This window comes from Pleurodeles waltl, chromosome 2_2, assembly GCF_031143425.1.
Source record: "Pleurodeles waltl isolate 20211129_DDA chromosome 2_2, aPleWal1.hap1.20221129, whole genome shotgun sequence".
Classification (NCBI taxonomy): Eukaryota; Metazoa; Chordata; class Amphibia; order Caudata; family Salamandridae; genus Pleurodeles; species Pleurodeles waltl.
Window position 1 is genome coordinate 348,932,548 of NC_090439.1, and position 24,481 is coordinate 348,957,028.

Here is a 24,481-nt window from a genome sequence, read left to right on the forward strand (position 1 = left end):
TGGCCAATACCTGACTGGAAAAACTTACACAGTCACCAACGCTGACAATCAGAGAAAAGTACATCCCATGGCAATGGTTACTTTAGAATGGGGAGGGGTCAATGGCCTGAAACAGGTGGTGGTCTCCTCAAATATCCCAGTGGACTGTCTGCTTGGAAATGACCTGGAGTCCTCAGCATGGGCTGAGGTAGAGCTAAAAACCCATGCAGCAATGCTGGGTATCCCTGAACTGGTGTGTGTGAAAACAAGAGCACAATGCAAGGCACAGGGTGAAAAAGTAGAGCTGGAGTCTGGAAAAATGGCCCAGCCTACCAAGAGAACAGGAAAGTCAGTTGGGAAACCAACTGCAACACAGCCAAAGAAAGGGAACCTCTCTTCTCAGGAAGAAGTTCTGCCCTCTGAGGGAACTGAGCCTTTGGAGCTTGAACCTTATCAGGTTGAGCTCTTAGGCCCAGGGGGACCCTCAAGGGAAGAGCTGTGTAAGGGACAAGAAACCTGTCCCTCTCTTGAAGGCCTTAGGCAGCAAGCTGCTGAAGAGTCCAAAGGCAAGAAAAATGGAACACATAGGGTCTATTGGGAAGATGGGCTCCTGTACACTGAGGCCAGAGACCCCAAACCTGGTGCCACTAGGAGAGTGGTAGTGCCTCAGCTGTTCAGAGAGTTCATCCTAACATTGGCCCATGACATTCCCCTTGCTGGACATTTGGGACAAACCAAGACGTGGGAGAGGTTAGTCAACCACTTCTACTGGCCCAATATGTCCAACATGGTTAAGGAGTTTTGCCTCTCCTGCCCCACCTGTCAAGCCAGTGGTAAGACAGGTGGGCATCCAAAGGCCCCCCTCATTCCACTTCCAGTGGTGGGGGTGCCCTTTGAAAGAGTGGGTGTGGACATAGTTGGTCCACTGGAACCTCCCACAGCCTCAGGAAATATGTATATCCTGGTAGTAGTGGATCATGCTACCAGGTATCCTGAAGCTATTCCCCTTAGGTCGACTACTGCCCCTGCAGTAGCCAAGGCCCTCATTGGTATCTTTACCAGAGTGGGTTTCCCTAAGGAGGTGGTGTCTGACAGAGGTACCAACTTCATGTCAGCATACCTGAAGCACATGTGGAATGAGTGTGGAGTGACTTATAAATTCACTACACCTTACCATCCACAAACTAATGGCTTAGTTGAGAGATTCAACAAGACATTAAAGGGCATGATCATGGGGCTCCCAGAAAAACTCAAAAGGAGATGGGATGTCCTCCTGCCATGTCTGCTTTTCGCTTACAGGGAGGTACCACAGAAGGGAGTAGGGTTCTCACCCTTTGAACTTCTGTTTGGTCATCCTGTAAGGGGACCACTTGCCCTTGTTAAAGAAGGCTGGGAGAGACCTCTCCATGAGCCTAAACAGGACATAGTGGACTATGTACTTGGCCTTCGCTCTAGAATGGCAGAGTACATGGAAAAGGCAACCAAAAACCTTGAGGCCAGCCAACAGCTCCAGAAGTTTTGGTATGACCAAAAGGCTGCACTGGTTGAGTTCCAACCAGGGCAGAAAGTCTGGGTTCTGGAGCCTGTGGCTCCCAGGGCACTCCAGGACAAATGGAGTGGCCCTTACCCAGTACTAGAGAGGAAGAGTCAGGTCACCTACTTGGTGGACCTGGGCACAAGCAGGAGCCCCAAGAGGGTGATCCATGTGAACCGCCTTAAGCTCTTCCACGACAGGGCTGATGTCAATCTGTTGATGGTAACAGATGAGGATCAGGAGGCAGAGAGTGAACCTCTCCCTGATCTTCTGTCATCAGACCCAAAAGATGGTACAGTAGATGGAGTGATCTACTCAGACACCCTCTCTGGCCAACAGCAAGCTGATTGTAGGAGAGTCCTACAACAGTTTCCTGAACTCTTCTCCTTAACCCCTGGTCAGACACACCTGTGTACCCATGATGTGGACACAGGAGACAGCATGCCTGTCAAGAACAAAATCTTTAGACAGTCTGACCATGTTAAGGAAAGCATCAAGGTGGAAGTCCACAAGATGCTGGAATTGGGAGCGATTGAGCGCTCTGACAGCCCCTGGGCTAGCCCAGTGGTCTTAGTCCCCAAACCTCACACCAAAGATGGAAAGAAAGAGATGAGGTTTTGTGTGGACTACAGAGGGCTCAATTCTGTCACCAAGACAGATGCCCATCCAATTCCAAGAGCTGATGAGCTCATTGATAAATTAGGTGCTGCCAAATTTCTAAGTACCTTTGACTTGACAGCAGGGTACTGGCAAATAAAAATGGCACCTGGAGCAAAAGAAAAGACAGCATTCTCCACACCTGATGGGCATTATCAGTTTACTGTTATGCCCTTTGGTTTAAAGAATGCCCCTGCCACCTTCCAAAGGTTGGTGAATCAAGTCCTTGCTGGCTTGGAGTCCTTTAGCACAGCTTATCTTGATGATATTGCTGTCTTTAGCTCCACCTGGCAGGATCACCTGGTCCACCTGAGGAAGGTTTTGAAGGCTCTGCAATCTGCAGGCCTCTCTATCAAGGCATCCAAATGCCAGATAGGGCAGGGAACTGTGGTTTACTTGGGACACCTTGTAGGTGGAGGCCAAGTTCAGCCACTCCAACCCAAGATCCAGACTATTCTGGACTGGGTAGCTCCAAAAACCCAGACTCAAGTCAGGGCATTCCTTGGCTTGACTGGGTATTACAGGAGGTTTGTGAAGGGATATGGATCCATTGTGACAGCCCTCACTGAACTCACCTCCAAGAAAATGCCCAAGAAAGTAAACTGGACTGTGGGCTGCCAACAGGCCTTTGACACCCTGAAACAGGCAATGTGCTCAGCACCAGTTCTCAAAGCTCCAGATTATTCTAAGCAGTTCATTGTGCAGACTGATGCCTCTGAACATGGGATAGGGGCAGTTTTGTCCCAAACAAATGATGATGGCCTTGACCAGCCTGTTGCTTTCATTAGCAGGAGGTTACTCCCCAGGGAGCAGCGTTGGAGTGCCATTGAGAGGGAGGCCTTTGCTGTGGTTTGGTCCCTGAAGAAGCTGAGACCATACCTCTTTGGGACTCACTTCCTAGTTCAAACTGACCACAGACCTCTCAAATGGCTGATGCAAATGAAAGGTGAAAATCCTAAACTGTTGAGGTGGTCCATCTCCCTACAGGGAATGGACTTTATAGTGGAACACAGACCTGGGACTGCCCATGCCAATGCAGATGGCCTTTCCAGGTTCTTCCACTTAGAAAATGAAGACTCTCTTGGGAAAGGTTAGTCTCATCCTCTTTCGTTTGGGGGGGGGTTGTGTAAGGAAATGCCTCCTTGGCATGGTTGCCCCCTGACTTTTTGCCTTTGCTGATGCTATGTTTACAATTGAAAGTGTGCTGAGGCCTGCTAACCAGGCCCCAGCACCAGTGTTCTTTCCCTAACCTGTACTTTTGTATCCACAATTGGCAGACCCTGGCATCCAGATAAGTCCCTTGTAACTGGTACTTCTAGTACCAAGGGCCCTGATGCCAAGGAAGGTCTCTAAGGGCTGCAGCATGTCTTATGCCACCCTGGAGACCTCTCACTCAGCACAGACACACTGCTTGCCAGCTTGTGTGTGCTAGTGAGGACAAAACGAGTAAGTCGACATGGCACTCCCCTCAGGGTGCCATGCCAGCCTCTCACTGCCTATGCAGTATAGGTAAGACACCCCTCTAGCAGGCCTTACAGCCCTAAGGCAGGGTGCACTATACCACAGGTGAGGGTACCAGTGCATGAGCATGGTACCCCTACAGTGTCTAACCAAAACCTTAGACATTGTAAGTGCAGGGTAGCCATAAGAGTATATGGTCTGGGAGCCTGTCAAACACGAACTCCACAGCACCATAATGGCTACACTGAAAACTGGGAAGTTTGGTATCAAACTTCTCAGCACAATAAATGCACACTGATGCCAGTGTACATTTTATTGTAAAATACACCCCAGAGGGCACCTTAGAGGTGCCCCCTGAAACTTAACCGACTATCTGTGTAGGCTGACTAGTTTTAGCAGCCTGCCACAAACCGAGACATGTTGCTGGCCCCATGGGGAGAGTGCCTTTGTCACTCTGAGGCCAGTAACAAAGCCTGCACTGGGTGGAGATGCTAACACCTCTCCCAGGCAGGAATTGTCACACCTAGCGGTGAGCCTCAAAGGCTCACCTCCTTTGTGCCAACCCAGCAGGACACTCCAGCTAGTGGAGTTGCCCGCCCCCTCCGGCCAGGCCCCACTTTTGGCGGCAAGGCCGGAGAAAATAATGAGAATAACAAGGAGGAGTCACTGGCCAGTCAGGACAGCCCCTAAGGTGTCCTGAGCTGAGGTGACTCTAACTTTTAGAAATCCTCCATCTTGCAGATGGAGGATTCCCCCAATAGGGTTAGGATTGTGACCCCCTCCCCTTGGGAGGAGGCACAAAGAGGGTGTACCCACCCTCAGGGCTAGTAGCCATTGGCTACTAACCCCCCAGACCTAAACACGCCCTTAAATTTAGTATTTAAGGGCTACCCTGAACCCTAGAAAATTAGATTCCTGCAACTACAAGAAGAAGGACTGCCTAGCTGAAAAACCCCTGCAGAGGAAGACCAGAAGACGACAACTGCCTTGGCTCCAGAAACTCACCGGCCTGTCTCCTGCCTTCCAAAGATCCTGCTCCAGCGACGCCTTCCAAAGGGACCAGCGACCTCGACATCCTCTGAGGACTGCCCCTGCTTCGAAAAGACAAGAAACTCCCGAGGACAGCGGACCTGCTCCAAAGAAAAGCTGCAACTTTGTTTCCAGCAGCTTTAAAGAACCCTGCAAGCTCCCCGCAAAAGGCGTGAGACTTGCAACACTGCACCCGGCGACCCCGACTCGGCTGGTGGAGATCCGACGCCTCAGGAGGGACCCCAGGACTACTCTGATACTGTGAGTACCAAAACCTGTCCCCCCTGAGCCCCCACAGCGCCGCCTGCAGAGGGAATCCCGAGGCTTCCCCTGACCGCGACTCTTTGAAACCAAAGTCCCGACACCTGGGAGAGACCCTGCACCCGCAGCCCCCAGGACCTGAAGGACCGGACTTTCACTGGAGGAGTGACCCCCAGGAGTCCCTCTCCCTTGCCCAAGTGGAGGTTTCCCCGAGGAACCCCCCCCTTGCCTGCCTGCAGCGCTGAAGAGATCCCTAGATCTCCCATTGACTTCCATTACAAACCCGACGCTTGTTTCTACACTGCACCCGGCCGCCCCCGCGCCGCTGAGGGTGAAATTTCTGTGTGGACTTGTGTCCCCCCCGGTGCCCTACAAAACCCCCCTGGTCTGCCCTCCGAAGACGCGGGTACTTACCTGCAAGCAGACCGGAACCGGGGCACCCCCTTCTCTCCATTCTAGCCTATGTGTTTTGGGCACCACTTTGGACTCTGCACCTGACCGGCCCTGAGCTGCTGGTGTGGTGACTTTGGGGTTGCTCTGAACCCCCAACGGTGGGCTACCTTGGACCAAGAACTGAGCCCTGTAAGTGTCGTACTTACCTGGTTAATCTAACAAATACTTACCTCCCCTAGGAACTGTGAAAATTGCACTAAGTGTCCACTTTTAAAACAGCTATTTGTCAATAACTTGAAAAGTATACATGCAATTTTGATGATTTGAAGTTCCTAAAGTACTTACCTGCAATACCTTTCGAATGAGATATTACATGTAGAATTTGAACCTGTGGTTCTTAAAATAAACTAAGAAAAGATATTTTTCTATATAAAAACCTATTGGCTGGATTTGTCTCTGAGTGTGTGTACCTCATTTATTGTCTTGTGTATGTACAACAAATGCTTAACACTACTCCTTGGATAAGCCTACTGCTCGACCACACTACCACAAAATAGAGCATTAGTATTATCTATTTTTACCACTATTTTACCTCTAAGGGGAACCCTTGGACTCTGTGCATGCTATTCCTTACTTTGAAATAGCACATACAGAGCCAACTTCCTACACCAGGCCCCAGCACCAGTGTTCTTTCCCTAACCTGTACCTTTGTCTCCACAATTGGCACACCATGGCATCCAGGTAAGTCCCTTGTAACTGGTACCCCTTGTACAAGCGGTCTACTACTCTTCCCTCCTGGGCCCTGTGGCCCAGGGCATGCCACCGTGCCTTCGCACGATCGCTTTAGCAGCCACCCTTGTGAAGCAAGTGGCTGATATTGTCCTGGGACATCCATTCATTCTTGCAGTGCCACATGCAGTTTTAGCACTGCCTCTCCGCTCTAGTACCCAGCATCTCTCAGCCCAGCACCAAACCCACCATGAACAGGCTCTTTTTGGAGACACAAACCTCACAATAGTTAGGTGTATCACCATCAATCCTGCCACTCTTCTCCCTACTGCGGAGGATGGAGAGCCTTACCCAAGTCGTGACCATCACTACCATTCACGTCCAGCCTTCACTGACACTCCACTGTCCAATGCAGACTCATCTCTACAATGATGGTTCTGATTTACGGGACGATTTAGGTGCACTATGTGTTGGCTAAGTGGTGTGTTCACACTCTGCCACACTAGAGGCCGATGCCCTCCCACAAGTCCATAGTCGTCAAGTTGCAGAACTAGTTGCTCTCACTAGAGCTTGCGAGTTGTCTGCTGCAACTCGGGTCAATACACTGATTCCATGTATACTTTTAATGTCTGTCATGCTACAGGTCAGCTACGGAGGATGACACGGTTTCTCACGTCCTCTGGTTCCGTTATTTCTCATGCTGTACTTATTAAAGCTCTGCTTGATGCTATTCACCTCCCCGCAGAATTTGCAGTTGCCCACTGTCGTGCCAACACTAAAGGACAGTCAGATGTAGCCTGTGGTAACACCCAAACAGATGCTGCTGCACCCCATGCTGCGTTGCAGGGGACTGCTGCCCCTTTCCTTTACTTAGGTGCTTTGCAGAGACCCCTGTCTTATTCTGTCTCTGACTTGCTGCAGTGCAACAGAAGGGCAATACTGAACTTCTAGCATTTTGGATTTCCTAAAGCTGCACCATAGACCTTGATTCACAATTGTATGTTTCTCATGGCTGCAGGCCAGCCATTACTCCTGTATTTCAACAACAAATGCTGGAACATATGTTTCAATCAATCTCACAGATGTGCAAGGGGGGAATTGCAAATGACATACTGAAAGATTGGTATGCCCCTAGCATGCACCAGATAGCAAAGGAAGCGACCTACAACTGCATCACTTGTAGGAGGTGTAGGAAAGTGCCCTCTTTTTGGCATGGGTACCCCCACTTTTTGCCTGCTGTCAGTGTGTTTTTAACTGTGTTCACTGGCATCTTGGTAACCAGGACCGCAGTGATTGTGCTCTCTCCCTCTAAACTTGGTTGTTCCTGACTTTGTGCAACCCACAATTGGCATACTGGTGCCCCCATGTAAGTCCCTAGTATATTGTACCTAGGTACCCAGGGAATTGAGGCACCCATGGGAGCCCATACAAAATGTATCTGCATGCCTGCCATTGCAGCCTGCATGAAAAGGTGCATGCACCCTTTCATTACAGGTCACTGCACCAGATCACTGTAAGTCACCTCCTAGCCCAGAGGGTAACTATGAACCTGGGCATGTTTGGTAACAAGCATGTCAGAATCATACCCCAGTATTGGTCGTATGATTCCGTGCACTTAAAGGACCCTCAGCTTTGCTCCTACCAGTTTGCAGGGTTTTCCTGGGCAGCCCACACTGCTCCCATCCTACAGACACTTTTGTCGCCGTGCATCCTCAGATGGCTGCAATTCTTCAGCCTACACAAGAAGAAGAAGGAATCACGCTTGGAGTGAAGGGGTCACTCCCCTGCAACTGCAGGCACCTACGACAAGCCACGACCAACTGCGTGGATCCCCTCTCCTGCTGAGCTGCATGGATCCTGCATCACAGATGGTGGTCCGGAGTAGTCCACTTGGTCCTCTCTGCCAACTGTCCAACTTGGTGGAGGTAAGCCTCTGCCTTCCCACGCAGGACAGTACCCCTGTGCACCGCATCTCTTGCGTTTGAATCTCCTCCAAGGGATCTTCAGGCAACGTGTAGCTCCAGCCCCCAGCACTGCATCCTGCAAAGCACAGCCTCCTGCGTGGTTCTCTTACGGCGTGGGATCCACTTTTGTAGTGCTGTGTGGGCTCCTTCTGCGACTCCTGTGTCCCCATCCTGTGGTGCTCCTGTGGATGCAGCCTCTGTTCCTGTGGACTCTGTGCGATGCTGAGGGTCCCCTGTGACTCCTCTTCCTGGGTTGAGTCCTCCTGGGCCTTGCTGGTCCCCGGCAGCACCTCTTTTCCACTAACCACGAGTTTGCCTTTGCCAAGGCTTGTTGGTGGAAATCCTGCACCGACACCCATCTGCATTCTTCCTTCTGGTGTGGAACATCTTCTGCATCCATCAGGAACTCTTCTCTAGCTCCAGGGCTGCCGTACTGACCTGTTCTTCAGTACAGTCGAACAACTCCTGCATCCACAGCTGGGTGGGTAGTACTACCTACTCCTCCTGGACTCCACTATGACTCTTGGACTTGGTCCACTCTCTCCACAGGTCTTCTTTCTTCAGGAATCCACCACTGGTTTCTTGTAGCCTTCTCTAGGTGTCTTCTTTTTCTTCTTTTCCTCCTTTTGGGTAGTTTGGAGAAAACCTAGTGTTTTACTCCTGCATTCCTGGTTGCTGGGGGTAATATGTTACTTACCTGTGTGGGTCTCTAGTACTCCCAGGTCCCCTCTACACATTTTACTTACCTAGTTGGGGTACCTTGTTCACCATTCTATATTTTTAGTGTATGAACTGTGCTCCCCCTAGGGTCACTATTGGTTGTTACTGTTTGCTCTGTTTTCTAACCTTTTCTATGCCTATTTCTGATTGCTAGTGAATATATTTAGTGTATTACTTACCTCCTAAGGGTGTTTCACCTGTATAGTATTTTGTGGTGATTGGTGCCAAAAATAGAGTACCTTTTTTTGTGCAACTTAGTGTTTTCTTTCATGTGTGTAAGTGCTGTGTGACTATAGTGGCATTGCATGAGCTTTGCATGTCTCCTAGAAAAGCCTTGGCTGCTCATCCACATCTACTTCTAGAGAGCCTGGCTTGTAGATACTACCTATACTTCACTAAGAGGAGATACCTGGACCTGGTATAAGGTGTAAATACCATAGGTACACCAGGCCAGCTTCCTACATCTGCCTTTCGCATTCAATTTACTTAGTATATGGTTTGGTCTCCCTCCAGAGTCTCTATTGTTTACTGTTATTTCACTGTTTTCTTTAGCTTTCTATGCCCATTCCTGATTACTAAGGTGTATATATAATAGTGTGTTTACTCACCTGCTAGTAGAGTATTGCCTATACAGTATTTTAGTATTTATGTCACCATAATAAAGTACCCTTGTAACACTGTGTGGTTCTTGAATGTGTGTAAGTGCTGGGTGACTACAGTGGTATTGCATACGTTTTTCATATCTACTAGGTAAGTCTTGGCTGCGCATCCACAGCTACCTCTAGAGAGCCTGGCTTCCTAAACACTGCCTACACCTCACTAATAGGGGATACCACTGACCAGGTATAAGGTGATAACACCATAGGAAGTCACCACACACCAGGCCAGCTTCCTACAGAAGGGGCATTAAGACAGCAATAGGATTGTGCAAGGCAGTTGGCAGAATGGCCAATGCAGCAACTTCAGATTGATTGTATGGACCTACCACCCTCGCAAGGCTACAAATATGTGCTGGTAATGGTGGATAAAATGTTGGGGTGGCCTGAGGCCTTCCAGTGCAAAAAAGCTCATGTTTGATACCATCCCCTGTTCTGGGGTACCAGAATCTATAGACTCAGATAACGACCCCATTTCGTAGCTCAAGTGTTTAAATACATTCTTAAGTGTCTAGGGATTTCTCAGAATTTGCACACTCTTTCACACTTCCAATCCTCAGGGGCAGTTGAGAAGATGAATGGGCAAATAAAGAATAAACTGGCCAAAATGCATCAAGAGACAGGACTCAAATGGCCAGAAGCTCTCCCTGTCGTCCTTATGAACAAGCAAGAAGCACAGGTTAACTCCTAATTACATTATTTTTGGAAGAGCATTACCATACCAGGAGCACTTTAGACTTCAATATGTTTCTCTCATGGGTGGGGGGGGACCTGAAGCAGTATTGCAGAAGGATGCAAAGGGCTCTGATCAAATATCATGATCTTGCTAAAAGTGATCAACCTCTCCCTCTTGCAGTCCCTGCCCATGACAGCCTGGGGACTGTGTGTGTGAGTGAGGGAGTTGAGACGGAAAGACTGCCCTGAGCCAAGGTGGAGTGCACCCTGTCAGGTTCTACTAACCTCCCACACTGCGGTCAAAGTGAATGCACGTCCTTCCTGGGTTCATCTAATGCATGTTGAAAGGAGTCCAGTGCCACCAGATGCTTATGAATGAAGTCTAGTCAACAAAATCTCGAAGAGGGGTGTTGGTCTGCACCTGCTGAAAACTAGACTGCAGGTGGCATAGCAAGGTAGGACTGGGAAGCCACCCCCAAAAAAAGACGACTACGGACCACGAGGAAAAGCAGATGACAGCAAATTACTTGCAAATTTGCTCCACCGGTATCTGGAGTAGTAAAGATTGAACATTCATTAGAACTTGCTATACCAAGACTTATAAAAATGTAATCTTTGAGTATTCATATTTACTGAGATAACAAAGTATATTAAAAAATAAGGTGGCAGGAATGTGTTTCTCTGATGAGCTTGGTGGTTAACTGTTACCCCCTTGTTGCAGAAGCCAGCATTGCACACCTTGATCAAGGTTCATGAGCAGCTTGCCAAAATTCTGAGTCTTAAGAACTGTTGGATCTGTCAACAACTGTCCAGGCATCCAGGGGACCCTATAGTGCTATATGCCACACCTGTGGGGTTGGGAAAATATCAAGAAGGAGATGTGTACCACGTACCAGATGTCACCTGGACGTATGCTGCAAATTTAGATGGGAAGCAGCCCCATTGCACCTTGCAATCTATTGTCCAGGGCCAGTATGAGTTGTCACCCTCTCCTGGAGAAAACTCTACTCAAGACAAGGTCCCATTGTGTGACATCAGTAGCTGGGACGCAACTCAGAGACTGAGGAAGATGAGTGCCAACTCACTGGATACCTGAATTTGGGAAGCTTTGCACTCCACTCCAAAAGGGGAACCCCTATACTGGAACAAGGACAGAATGTGTTTTATAAGATCCTCTATATGTATGTCCCTGGATTTGGGATATATGACCTAGACAAGCTATTGTTAACATTTCTAAAGAGTTGGCCATTACCTTCAATGCCACCAGTGACGCTATTTAAGGACTGCAGGTGGAAGTTAACTCTGTAGCCGCTATGATGGTGCAGAACAGATTGGTGAATGATTTATTTACATTACAGCAGGGGGGTGTGATCTGCAGACCTATCAATTAAAGTTGTTGCACCTAAATCAACAGAACTGGAAGAGTGGAGACCAACACCACTAAAATAAAGGGAGCCGTGGAAGTATTCACAGAAGGGGGCCAGGGCCTAGATTTTTCATGGTTGTGGTCTTGGTTGCCCATAGGCTAGATAAAAAAGGTGGTGATAGCAATTAGAAACATTGTTGTAAGGAAATGCCTCCCTGGCATGGTTACCCCCTGACTTTTTGCCTTTTGCTGATGCCAAGTTATGACTGAAAGTGTGCTGGGACCCTGCTAACCAGGCACCAGCACCAGTGTTCTTTCCCTAAACTGTACCTTTGCTTCCACAATTGGCACAGCCCTGGCACTCAGAAAAGTTCCTTGTAAATTGTACCCCTGGTACCAAGAGCCCTGATGTCAGGGAAGGTCTCTAAGGGCTGCAGCATGTCTTATGCCACCCTGGGGACCCCTCGCTCAGCACATGAACACTGCCTCACAGCTTGTGTTTGCTGGTGGGGAGAAAATGACTAAGTCGACATGGCACTCCCCTAAGAGTGCCATGCCAACCTCACACTGATTGTGGCATAGGTAAGTCACCCCTCTAGCAGGCCTTACAGCCCTAAGGCAGGGAACACTATACCACAGGTGAGGGAATAGGTGCATGAGCACTATGCCCCTACAGTGTCTAAGCAAAACCTTAGACATTGTAAGTGCAGGGTAACCATAAGAGTTTATGGTCTGGGAGTTTGTCAAATACAAACTCCACAGTTCCATAATGGCTACACTGAATTCTGGGAAGTTTGGTATCAAACTTCTCAGCACAATAAATGCACACTGACGCCAGGGTGGAATTTATTGTACCAAGCACCCAGAGGGCATTTTAGAGATGCCCCCTGAATACCAATCCAACTTCTAGTGTTAGGCTGGCCAGTTTCTGCCAGCCTGCCACAACCAGACGAGTTGCTGGCCACATGGGGAGAGTGCCTTTGTCACTCTGTGGCCAGGAACAAAGCCTGTACTTGGTGTAGGTGCTTCTCACCTCCCCCTGCAGGAACTGTAACACCCGACCCCCTTTGTTACAGCACCACAGGGCCTCTCAGCTAGTGGAGATGCCTCCGGCCACTGCCCCCACTTTTGGCGGCAAGACAGGAGGAGATAATTAGAAAAACAAGGAGGAGTCACCCACCAGTCAGGACAGCCCCTAAGGTGCCCTGAGCTGAGGTGACCCCTGCCTTTAGAAATCCTCCATCTTAAGATTGGAGGATTCCCCCAATAGGATGTTGGATGTTCTCCCCCCCTCAGGGAGGAGGCACAAAGAGGGTGTAGCCACCCTTCAGGACAGTAGCCATTGGCTACTGCTCTCCTGACTTAAACACACTCCTAAATCTAGTATTTAGGGGTGACCCAGAGCTCAGGAAATCAGATTTCTGCAACCTTAACAAAAAAGAAGGACTGCTGACCTACAAGCCCTGCAGAGAAGACAGAAGACGACAACGGCTTTGGCCCCAGCCCTACCGGCCTGTCTCCTGACTAGAAAACCTGCAACCAGCTACGCATCCGACAGGGACCAGCGACCTCTGAAGCCTCAGAGGACTGCCCTGAACCAAAGGACCAAGAAATGTGTTTTGGGCACCTCTTTGACCTCTGCATCTGACCGGCCCTGAGCTGTTGGTGTGGTAACTTTGGGGTTGCCTTGAACCCCCAACGGTGGGCTGCCTATGCCCATGAACTGAGACTCGTAAGTGTCTTACTTACCTCACAATCTAACCAATACTTACCTCCCCCAGGAACTGTTGATTTTTGCACAGTGTCTACTTTTAAAATAGCTTATTGCCATTTTAACAAAAACTGTATATGTTATTGCTCTAATTCAAAGTTCCTAACGTACCTGGGTGGAGTACCTTGCATTTTATGTAGTTATTTCAAATCTTGAACTTGTAGTTCTAAAAATAATTTAAGAAAATATATTTTTCTATATTAAAACTATTGGCCTGGAGTTAAGTATTTGAGTGTGTGTTCCTCATTTATTGTCTGTGTGTGTACAACAAATGCTTAACACTACCCTCTGATAAGCCTACTGCTCAACCACACTACCACAAAATAGAGCATTAGAATTATCTAATTTTGCCACTATCTTACCTCTAAGGGGAACCCTTGGACTCTGTGCACAATAAGGCCCTCATTACAAACCTGGCGGTCAAAGACCGCCAGGGCTATTTTGTCGGATGCACTGCCAACAGGCTGGCGGTGCATTCCTTGGGATTACGACCACGACGGAAGCTCTGCGGTCGCTCAGCCGGGACCGGCGGTTTACTGCCACGTTGGTCCCGGTGGTTGTAATCCCCAAGGGGAGCGCTGCTTGCAGCGCTGCCCAGGGGATTACGAGTCCTCCTCCCGCCAGCCTTTTCATGGCAGTAGGAACCGCCATGAAAAGGCTGGCGGAAAGGGGAGTTGCGGGCCCCTGGGAGCCCCTGCACTGCCCATGCCTTTGGCAGTGCAGGGGCCACCTGCCACGGCCCCATGGAGCTTTTCACTGTCTGCATAGCTGACAGTGAAAAGTGCGACGGGTGCAACTGCACCCGTCGCACCGCCACAACACCGCCGGCTCTATTTGGAGCCAGCTCCCGAGTTGCGGCCGACATCCCCGCTGGGCCGGCGGGCCACCGCAGAAGTGCGGCCGCTACAACTTGGCGAGCGGCAGTTGCCGCCTGCCAAAGTTGGAATGAGGGCCTATATCTTACTTTGAGATAGTATATACTGAGCCAACTTTCTACAATCTTCATAGCCATCATCCTGGGATTGTGCCTATGGTAATGTTGTTGCTCTTTGCTACAGCAGCTCTGCCAACAAGCTCTATTCACTCCATCGTCAGCCATGGTAATGCCACCAAGAGAGCACAAAATGGCTCTGATGTATCAGAGGATGCAGGAGGACAAAGATCATTAAAGGCAAGAAATAAATGGACTGATATCAATAAGTTTGTAGGTGTGAGCCATCAGGAGCATAGGCTCCTTTGGTTCAAAGGGGGGAATTGAGAGGGAACATTAAATGAAATATCAACCTCTGTGTAATGAACTGCTGGATCTTGTTCCAGTGAAACTGTTGAACTATTGACTGAACTTTTGTAACCGTGACCTATTAAACCTTTGACTGTTTGTATATGTGCAAACACCTGCTCCTGTTCCTCTCTGCCTGCTTCGGGCCTTGAGAGACCAAAGGGTTCGGCAGGTGTAGGTGTACTTGGAATATGGTTTAAGTCAGGTAAGATGAATAGCAGAGGACTCAAGTATCATGGGAAAATGCCAGAGCCCATCTCTCTGTTACTTTTGTTCCTAAGATATATGTGATATATGATCTGAACTATCTTCTTGAACATTCCTGCCTACCATATGTAACCTGCAAAGAATGAATAAATAAGTGCTCGACGAAGCACTCTGTGTGACATGCTGTCAGACCCCTGCTTGAGTGCATTACACTGCATTGTACAATGCAATAAACTTATGACGCTTTTTAACCAACACATTGCCTGTGGCTGATTGCCTAGCGCCTAGGTTGAACTGGCAAGACTCTGATTACACTCAGTCAGGTCCGCGACAAACCCAGTTGTCACACTGCTTTTTCCTGGGGGCACATAGCCCCTTGGTAGCCACAAGTCTAGTGGTGAGCTAAGGAGCTCTCAGTGTCAAGTGAGGAGTCTCACAGTGTTGAGAGTGGGAAGAATGGTGCATCTTGGGATAGCCAGAAGCCACACTTTAAAGGAAGAAGTCATCAGGTGGGGGGGGGGGGGGGTTGGTAGTGACTGGCTACCAACTGCACTCTAACTTGAGGGTATTTCTGTAGCACCTGATGGATAGTGAAGAGAGAGACTGTGCCTGCCATGTCCTGCTCAAGGGGAAGCTGTTCCCAGAGCCAAGTCAAGCCAGGAAACTGCAAGGGCCAGCCGCCTTGCTTCCTATTCGCAGCACAGGGACACAAAGGCAGAGGAAGCTTGCAGGGGAAAGTTGGTTTCTAAAGCCTTCACACCAATCCTACCGCCACCATGCAGCACCAAGGACTAAGACCCAACGCACAAAGCTGCACCAGAGTTTGCTAAACCCAGCGGTGCTAACAGAGAGCTGTTGGGACTCTCTGAATGTGAGTTATCGACCCAGGAAGGATTGAACTGTGACCAAGACAACAGGCGACTAATAGTCCAGTGGCGACTGGACTTTGGCCAGACTGGGGAGGACTTCATGGGATGTGGACCCTGCAATCAGGACCCCCTCACCATCTTCGTGGACCAACGAATTCACAAATCTTTGTAGAGAGACCCCTGTTGACCGCATCGCATTCCCAGCATTCTTAGAGCATCATCAGCATCCTTCGTTCCTTGCATCAGAACCACTCCATAGAAATCCATTGCAATGCAGATAAAGTGCCAGGAACTGCTGAAGGACAGCTTCACCTGTGGAGGTAATTGTTTCTAAGGACCTTGCTGGTCCTTTTGACTAGCTCCCTGCCGGAATTGGTTGCCACAAGTACTTCTAATCAACTGCATTGACATTTTCCCAGGTTTTATTTGAAAATGTTTATAAGTATCCAATTCATTGACCTTGCCAAGGCCTGTTCACAGTTGACTGACATTGTTTTTATTTATTATTGCTTGCAAAATCAATATGTCAGCAAACCCTGCAGTGGCTGTTTTTCGTTTTAGTGTCTAAACTGTTATAAAAATACAGTCTACTTTTTTAAATTGATGTCAAATTTCTTGAGGGTTTTGTTGATTTCTTCGCTAATTGTTTTGGTGCAGTTTAAATGCTTTACACTTGTTCCGGTGTGTAAGACTTGCTGCTCAGGGCCACAGCTACCCAAGATTGAGCTATGGTTTGGTAGACGAAACCAAAGGGTCCTAAAGGGGTTGGGACGTGTATTACACGATGACCATATGATACACCCTATTTCCTCACATGCAGTATTACAGAAGGGGACACAGAAGCTTGTGTACTCCTGTAAACAGAAACATCAGTGTAGGAAAATGGCTCCCTGTTGCAGGTACCCCCCACACTTTTTGTCTGGTATTAATGCTGACTTGACTGAGAAGTGTACTGGGACCCTGCTAACCAGGCCCCAGCATCAGTGTTCTTTCACTAAAAATGTACCATTGATTCCACAATTGGCACACTCCTGGCACACAGATAAGTCCCTTGTAAAAGGTACCAGTGGTACCAAGGGCCCTGTGACCAGGGAAGGTCCCTAAGTGCTGCAGCATATATTGTGCCACCCTAAGGGACCCCTCACCTAACACATGCACACTGCCATTGCAGATTGTGTGCGTTGGTGGGGAGAAAAAGGCAAAGTCGACATGGCATCCCCCCTCAGGATGCCATGCCCACAAAATACTGCTTGTGGCATAGGTAAGTTACCCATCTAGAAGGGCTTACAGCCCTAAGGCAGGGTGCAGTATACCACAGGTGAGGGCATAGCTGCATGAGCAATATGCCCCTACAGTGTCTAAGCCAGTTCTTAGACACTGTAAGTACAGTGTGGCCATATTAAGTATATGGTCTGGTAGTTTGTCAAAAACGAACTCCACAGCTCCATAATGGCTACACTGAATACTGGGAAGTTTGGTATCAAACTTCTCAGAATGATAAACCCACCCTGATGCCAGTGTTGGATTTATTACACATGCACACAGAGGGCATCTTAGAAGATGCCCCCTATAATTGACACAATCCTTCAGTTCAGGACTGACTGGTCAGTGCCAGCCTGCTGCTGAGATGAGTTTCTGCCCCCCCTGGGGTGAGAGCTTTTGTGCTCTCTGAGGACAGAAACAAAGCCTGCTCCCCCTGCAGGAACTGTAACACCTAGCAGTGAGCTTCAAAGTCTCAGGCTTCATGTTACAATGCCCCAGGGTACTCCAGCTAGTGGAGATGCCCGCCCCCTGGACACAGCCCCCACTTTTGGCGGCAAGTCCAGAGGAGATAATGAGAAAAACAAGGAGGAGTCACCCACCAGTCAGGACAGCCCCTAAGGTGCCCTGAGCTGAGGTGACCCCTGCCTTTGGAAATCCTCCATCTTGGTTTTGGAGGATTCCCCAATAGGAATAGGGATGTGCCCCCCCCCACCCCTCAGGGAGGAGGGACAAAGAGGGTGTAGCCACCTCAAGGACAGTAGCCATTGGCTACTGCCCCCAGACCCAAACACCCCCCTAAATTTAGTATTTTAAGGGTGACCCTGAACCCAGGAAATCAGATTCCTGCAACCTGAAGAAACAAGACGGACTGCTGACCTACAAATCTGCAGAGAAGACGGACGACGACAAGGGACCCAACCACGCCTGGAACCAGCACTGCACCCGCAGCCCCCAGGACCTGAAGGAACTGAACCTCAGTGCAGGAGTGACCCCCAGGCACCCCTCTGCCTAGCCCAGGTGGTGGCTGTCCCGAGAAGCCCCTCATGCCTGCCTGCACAGCTAGAGTGACCTCTGGGTCCCTCCATTGTTTTCTATCTGAAACCCAACGCCTGCTTTGCACACTGCACCCGGCTGCCCCTGTGCCGCTGAGGGTGTGTTTTGTGTGCCTACTGGTGTCCCCCCCAGTGCTCTACAAAACTCCCCCGGTCTGCCCCCGAGGACGCAGGTACTTACCTGCTGGCAGACTGGAACCGGAGCCCCCCTGTTCTCCATATAAGCCTATATGTTTTGGGCACCTCTTTGACCTCTGCACCTGGTGTGGTAACTTTGGGGTTATGCCCAAGAACTGAGACTTGTAAGTGTCTTACTTACCTCACAATCTAACCTTTACTTACCGCCCCAAAGAACTGGTAGTTTTTGCACTGTGTCCACTTTTAAAAATAGCTTATTGCCATTTTAACAAAGACTGTATATGATATTGCTTTTATTCGAAGTTCCTAACTTACCTGTGTGTGAAGTACCTTGAATTTTATGTGTTTACTTCGAATCTTGAACCTGTGGTTCTTAAAATAAACTAGGAAAATATATTTTTCTATAAAGAACCTATTGGCCTGGAGTAAGTCTTTGAGTGTGTGTTCCTCATTTATTGCCTGTGTGTGTACAACAAATGCTTAACACTACCCTCTGATAAGCCTACTGCTCGACCACACTACCACAAAATGGAGCATTCGAATTATCTAATTTTGCCACTATCTTACCTCTAAGGGGAACCCTTGGACTCTGTGCACACTATCTCTTACTGTGAGATAGTATATACAGGGCCAACTTCCTACAGTAACAATCAAACAACTTGCCCATTATGGCCAATGGACGATGATAAAATCAGAAGTTGTGTGTTACAAACACACAAGCACTTACGTTACAGAGTCTATTTGTTCTCAATATGTGTTTTGCTTTGTTTTGTTTTGTACCTGCCACACATTCACCTTTTTGTAACTTTGTTACAAACTTTGTTTCCTATTAATTGTGGATACACTTTTTTTGTTTTAAGGAACAAGTGTGATGGTCATTATTGTTCAATTGATATCACATTGATTGAATAAGGAGGTTTTGACTTTTAATAAAAAGCTGTCTAAATGATTCTCATGAGAACCACTACTTTTAAAGGTGAAGGGGTCTCTTTTTGGGCCATCACCTGACAGTTACAATGTGCATGTCATCAATACCCCATCTCTTTTTTAGTTCCCGCTTGATGACCCTACACGTAGCTTGTGCTTAAACCCAATGAAGGAACTTTTTCTATTGGAAAGTTTCACGTGGATCTGTCAAACTGCGCCAAAGTTATTAAGAAAACCAAAAATGCCTTTTGACCTAAACATTACTAGACAGGGACTATCACTGCCTGTGTAACAGAAACAGATAGATAGATAGATAGATAGATAGATAGATAGATAGATAGATAGATAGATAGATAGATAGATAGATAGATAGATAGATAGATAGATAGATAGATAGATAGATATAATTGAAACATGCTAGGATATCAATGGAAGATCATTAATTTATAACCTTTATAAATGTATTGCCTTTAAATTGTAAGTAGGTGTGTGATGCCTTACCGGAGCTCTGCTGTAGAGCTGTGATTGTACGGAGTGAAGTCCCTCTCACGCATAACTTCCAACATAACTGAGACATTCTTCTGTAGGTCTTCAAGCGTATTATTTGACAAAATGATATCAGATGCCAGCGACCCATTTAACGTTGATGCCACTTCAGCATACACTGCATAGGAAAAAAAAGAATTCAGAAAGTAACACATGAAAATGATGACATAAACCTATCAACCTATCCCACAAAATGAAAACAACATTATATGCATCATCTGCATTTAGCTTTGCGCCCATACTAAACACATGATGCCTGCCACCTAACTATCAATGCCAAGGAAACCTCTTGAAGTGAAAAGAGGATTTCTAATTCATTGAGAAAGGTCATTGTTTTATGAGAAATGTATTATTTTAAATAGTCATTGTAAAGAAATGGCTCCCTGTTGCAGTTACCCCCCACTTTTTGCCTGATACTGATGCTGACTTGACTGAGAAGTGTGCTGGGACCCTGCTAACCAGGCCCCAGCACCAGTGTTCTTTCACCTAAAATGTACCATTGATCCCACAATTGGCACACCCTGGCATCCAGATAAGTCCCTTGTAACTGGTACCTCTGGTACCAAGGGCCCTGATGCCAGGGAAGGTCTCTAAGGGCTGCAGCATGTATTATGCCACCCTAGAGACCCCTCACTCAGCACAGACCCACTGCTTACCAGCTTGTGTGTGCTAGTGAGAACAAAATGAGTAAGTCGACATGGCACTCCCCTCAGGGTGCCATGCCAGCCTCTCACTGCCTATGCAGTATAGATAAGACACCCCTCTAGCAGGCCTTACAGCCCTAAGGCAGGGTGCACTATACCATAGGTGAGGGTACCAGTGCATGAGCACTGTACCCCTACAGGGTCTAAGCAAAACCTTAGACATTGTAAGTGCAGGGTAGCCATAAGAGTATATGGTCTGGGAGTCTGTTTTACACGAACTCCACAGCACCCTAATGGCTACACTGAAAACTGGGAAGTTTGGTATCAAACTTCTCAGCACAATAAATGCACACTGATGCCAGTGTACATTTTATTGTAAAATACACCACAGAGGGCACCTTAGAGGTGCCCCCTGAAACTTAACCAACTATCTGTGTAGGCTGACTGGTTCCAGCAGCCTGCCACACTAGAGACATGTTGCTGGCCCCATGGGGAGAGTGCCTTTGTCACTCTGAGGCCAGTAACAAAGCCTGCACTGGGTGGAGATGCTAACACCTCCCCCAGGCAGGAGCTGTGACACCTGGCGGTGAGCCTCAAAGGCTCACCCCTTTGTCACAGCCCAGCAGGGCACTCCAGCTTAGTGGAGTTGCCCGCCCCCTCCGGCCACGGCCCCCACTTTTGGCGGCAAGGCTGGAGGGAACAAAGAAAGCAACAAGGAGGAGTCACTGGCCAGTCAGGACAGCCCCTAAGGTGTCCTGAGCTGAAGTGACTCTAACTTTTAGAAATCCTCCATCTTGCAGATGGAGGATTCCCCCAATAGGGTTAGGATTGTGACCCCCTCCCCTTGGGAGGAGGCACAAAAAGGGTGTACCCACCCTCAGGGCTAGTAGCCATTGGCTACTAACCCCTCAGACCTAAACACGCCCTTAAAATTAGTATTTAAGGGCTACCCTGAACCCTAGAAAATTAGATTCCTGCAACTACAAGAAGAAGGACTGCCCAGCTGAAAACCCCTGCAGCGGAAGACCAGAAGACGACAACTGCCTTGGCTCCAGAAACTCACCGGCCTGTCTCCTGCCTTCCAAAGATCCTGCTCCAGCGACGCCTTCCAAAGGGACCAGCGACCTCGACATCCTCTGAGGACTGCCCCTGCTTCGAAAAGACAAGAAACTCCCGAGGACAGCGGACCTGCTCCAAGAAAGGCTGCAACTTTGTTTCCAGCAGCTTTAAAAGAACCCTGCAAGCTCCCCGCAAGAAGCGTGAGACTTGCAACACTGCACCCGGCGACCCCGACTCGGCTGGTGGCGATCCAACACCTCAGGAGGGACCCCAGGACTACTCTGATACTGTGAGTACCAAAACCTGTCCCCCCTGAGCCCCCACAGCGCCGCCTGCAGAGGGAATCCCGAGGCTTCCCCTGACCGCGACTCTTTGAACCTAAAGTCCCGACGCCTGGGAGAGACCCTGCACCCGCAGCCCCCAGGACCTGAAGGACCGGACTTTCACTGGAGAAGTGACCCCCAGGAGTCCCTCTCCCTTGCCCAAGTGGAGGTTTCCCCGAGGAACCCCCCCCTTGCCTGCCTGCAGCGCTGAAGAGATCCCGAGATCTCTCATAGACTAACATTGCGAACCCGACGCTTGTTTCTACACTGCACCCGGCCGCCCCCGCGCCGCTGAGGGTGAAATTTCTGTGTGGGCTTGTCCCCCCCCCGGTGCCCTACAAAACCCCCCTGGTCTGCCCTCCGAAGACGCGGGTACTTACCTGCAAGCAGACCGGAACCGGGGCACCCCCTTCTCTCCATTCTAGCCTATGTGTTTTGGGCACCACTTTGAACTCTGCACCTGACCGGCCCTGAGCTGCTGGTGTGGTGACTTTGGGGTTGCTCTGAACCCCCAACGGTGGGCTACCTTGGACCAAGAACTGAACCCTGTAAGTGTCTTACTTACCTGGTAAAACTAACAAAAACTTACCTCCCCCAGGAACTGTGAAAATTGCACTGTGTCCACTTTTAAAACAGCTATTTGTGAATAACTTGAAAAGTATACATGCAATTTTGATGATTTGAAGTTCCTAAAGTACTTACCTGCAATACCTTTCGAATGAGATATTACATGTAGAATTTGAACCTGTGGTTCTTAAAATAAACTAAGAAAAGATATTTTTCTATATAAAAACCTATTGGCTGGATTTGTCTCTGAGTGTGTGTACCTCATTTATTGTCTATGTGTATGTACAACAAATGCTTAACACTACTCCTTGGATAAGCCTACTGCTCGACCACACTACCACAAAATAGAGCATTAGTATTATCTATTTTTACCACTATTTTACCTCTAAGGGGAACCCTTGGACTCTGTGCATGCTATTCCTTACTTTGAAATAGCACATACAGAGCCAACTTCCTACATTGGTGGATCAGCGGTGGGGTACAAGACTTTGCATTTGCTGGACTACTCAGCCAATACCTGATCACACGACAAATTCCAAAATTGTCATTAGAAATTGATTTTTGCAATTTGAAAAGTTTTCTAAATTCTTAAAAGACCTGCTAGGGCCTTGTGTTAGATCCTGTTTAGCATTTCTTTTAGAGTTTAAAAGTTTGTAAAAGTTTGAATTAGATTCTAGAACCAGTTGTAGATTCTTAAAAAGTATTCCAACTTTTAGAAGCAAAATGTCTAGCACAGATGTGACTGTGGTGGAACTCGACACCACACCTTACCTCCATCTTAAGATGAGGGAGCTAAGGTCACTCTGTAAAATAAAGAAAATAACAATGGGCCCCAAACCTACCAAAATACAGCTCCAGGAGCTTTTGGCAGAGTTTGAAAAGGCCAACCCCTCTGAGGGTGGCAACTCAGAGGAAGAGGATAGTGACTTGGAGGAAAATTCCCCCCTACCAGTCCTATCTAGGGAGAACAGGGTCCCTCAAACCCTGACTCCAAAAATAATAGTCAGAGATGCTGGTTCCCTCACAGGAGAGACCAACACCTCTGAAATCACTGAGGATAACCCCAGTGAAGAGGACATCCAGTTAGCCAGGATGGCCAAAAGATTGGCTTTGGAAAGACAGATCCTAGCCATAGAGAGGGAAAGACAAGAGATGGGCCTAGGACCCATCAATGGTGGCAGCAACATAAATAGGGTCAGAGATTCTCCTGACATGTTGAAAATCCCCAAAGGGATTGTAACAAAATATGAAGATGGTGATGACATCACCAAATGGTTCACAGCTTTTGAGAGGGCTTGTGTAACCAGAAAAGTGAACAAACCTCACTGGGGTGCTCTCCTTTGGGAAATGTTCACAGGAAAGTGTAGGGATAGACTCCTCACACTCTCTGGAAAAGATGCAGAATCTTATGACCTCATGAAGGGTACCCTGATTGAGGGCTTTGGATTCTCCACTGAGGAGTATAGAATTAGATTCAGGGGGGGCTCAAAAATCCTCGAGCCAGACCTGGGTTGATTATGTTGACTACTCAGTGAAAACACTGGATGGTTGGGTAACTGGAAATGAAGTGTATGACTATGTTGGGCTTTATAATTTGTTTATGAAAGAACACATTTTAAGTAACTGCTTCAATGAAAAGTTGCATCAGTATCTGGTAGACCTAGGTCCAATTTCTCCCCAAGAATTGGGAAAGAAGGCAGACCACTGGGTCAAGACTAGGGTAACCAAAACTTCCACTGGGGGTGACCAAAAGAAAGGGGTTACAAAACCTCCTCAGGAGAAAGTGGGTGACACTAGAAACAAAGAAAAAGAGTCCTCTGTAGGCCCCCAAAAACCAGACCAGGTGGGTGGGCCCCGAGACACAACCCAAAACAAAGGTGGGTACCAGGGTAAGAGCTGGGATGCCACTAAGGCATGGTGCCATAACTGTAAACAGACAGGGCACCACACCAAGGACCCTTCTTGTCCCAAAAACAAACCCCCTAGCAAAATCCCAGGGGTAACCAGTGTAGCCATTGGGGATGACTCCTCAGATGAGGAGGTCTTCATAGCTTTCAACTGGAAAATGGGCCCAACAGGTGAGTTGGAGATTCCAGAGGGAAGTAGACACTTCCACCACCTACAGGTGAATGGAATCCCAGCCACTGCCCTGAGAGACACTTGTGCCAGTCACACTATTGTGCATGACAGGCTGGTGCTCTCAAACCAGTACATCCCAGGAGAGATGGCCAGAGTAAGAGTTAGCCCAGACAGGGTCACTAATAGGCCTGTGGCTCTTGTGCCCATAGAAGTGGGTGGAACTTTTAGCTGGAGAAGGGTGGTAGTCAGTACAGACCTCCCCCTTGATTGTCTCCTTGGAAATGACTACCCAGAGGTTAGTCAGAGCCTAAGAGAGGAACTGGTCCAGTGCCA

At 48.4% G+C, this 24,481-nt stretch overlaps 1 protein-coding gene across 1 annotated transcript in view; it reads right to left on the minus strand.

Annotated features, from left to right (window-relative positions):
* Nucleotides 1-24,481, minus strand: part of LAMA1 (laminin subunit alpha 1) — a 979,910-nt gene that overhangs the window by 364,868 nt on the left and 590,561 nt on the right. Inside the window, exon 36 of the mRNA XM_069219856.1 lies at nucleotides 19,432-19,594. Coding sequence (XP_069075957.1) covers nucleotides 19,432-19,594 — 163 coding nt within the window. The remainder of the gene's footprint in view (nucleotides 1-19,431; nucleotides 19,595-24,481) is intronic.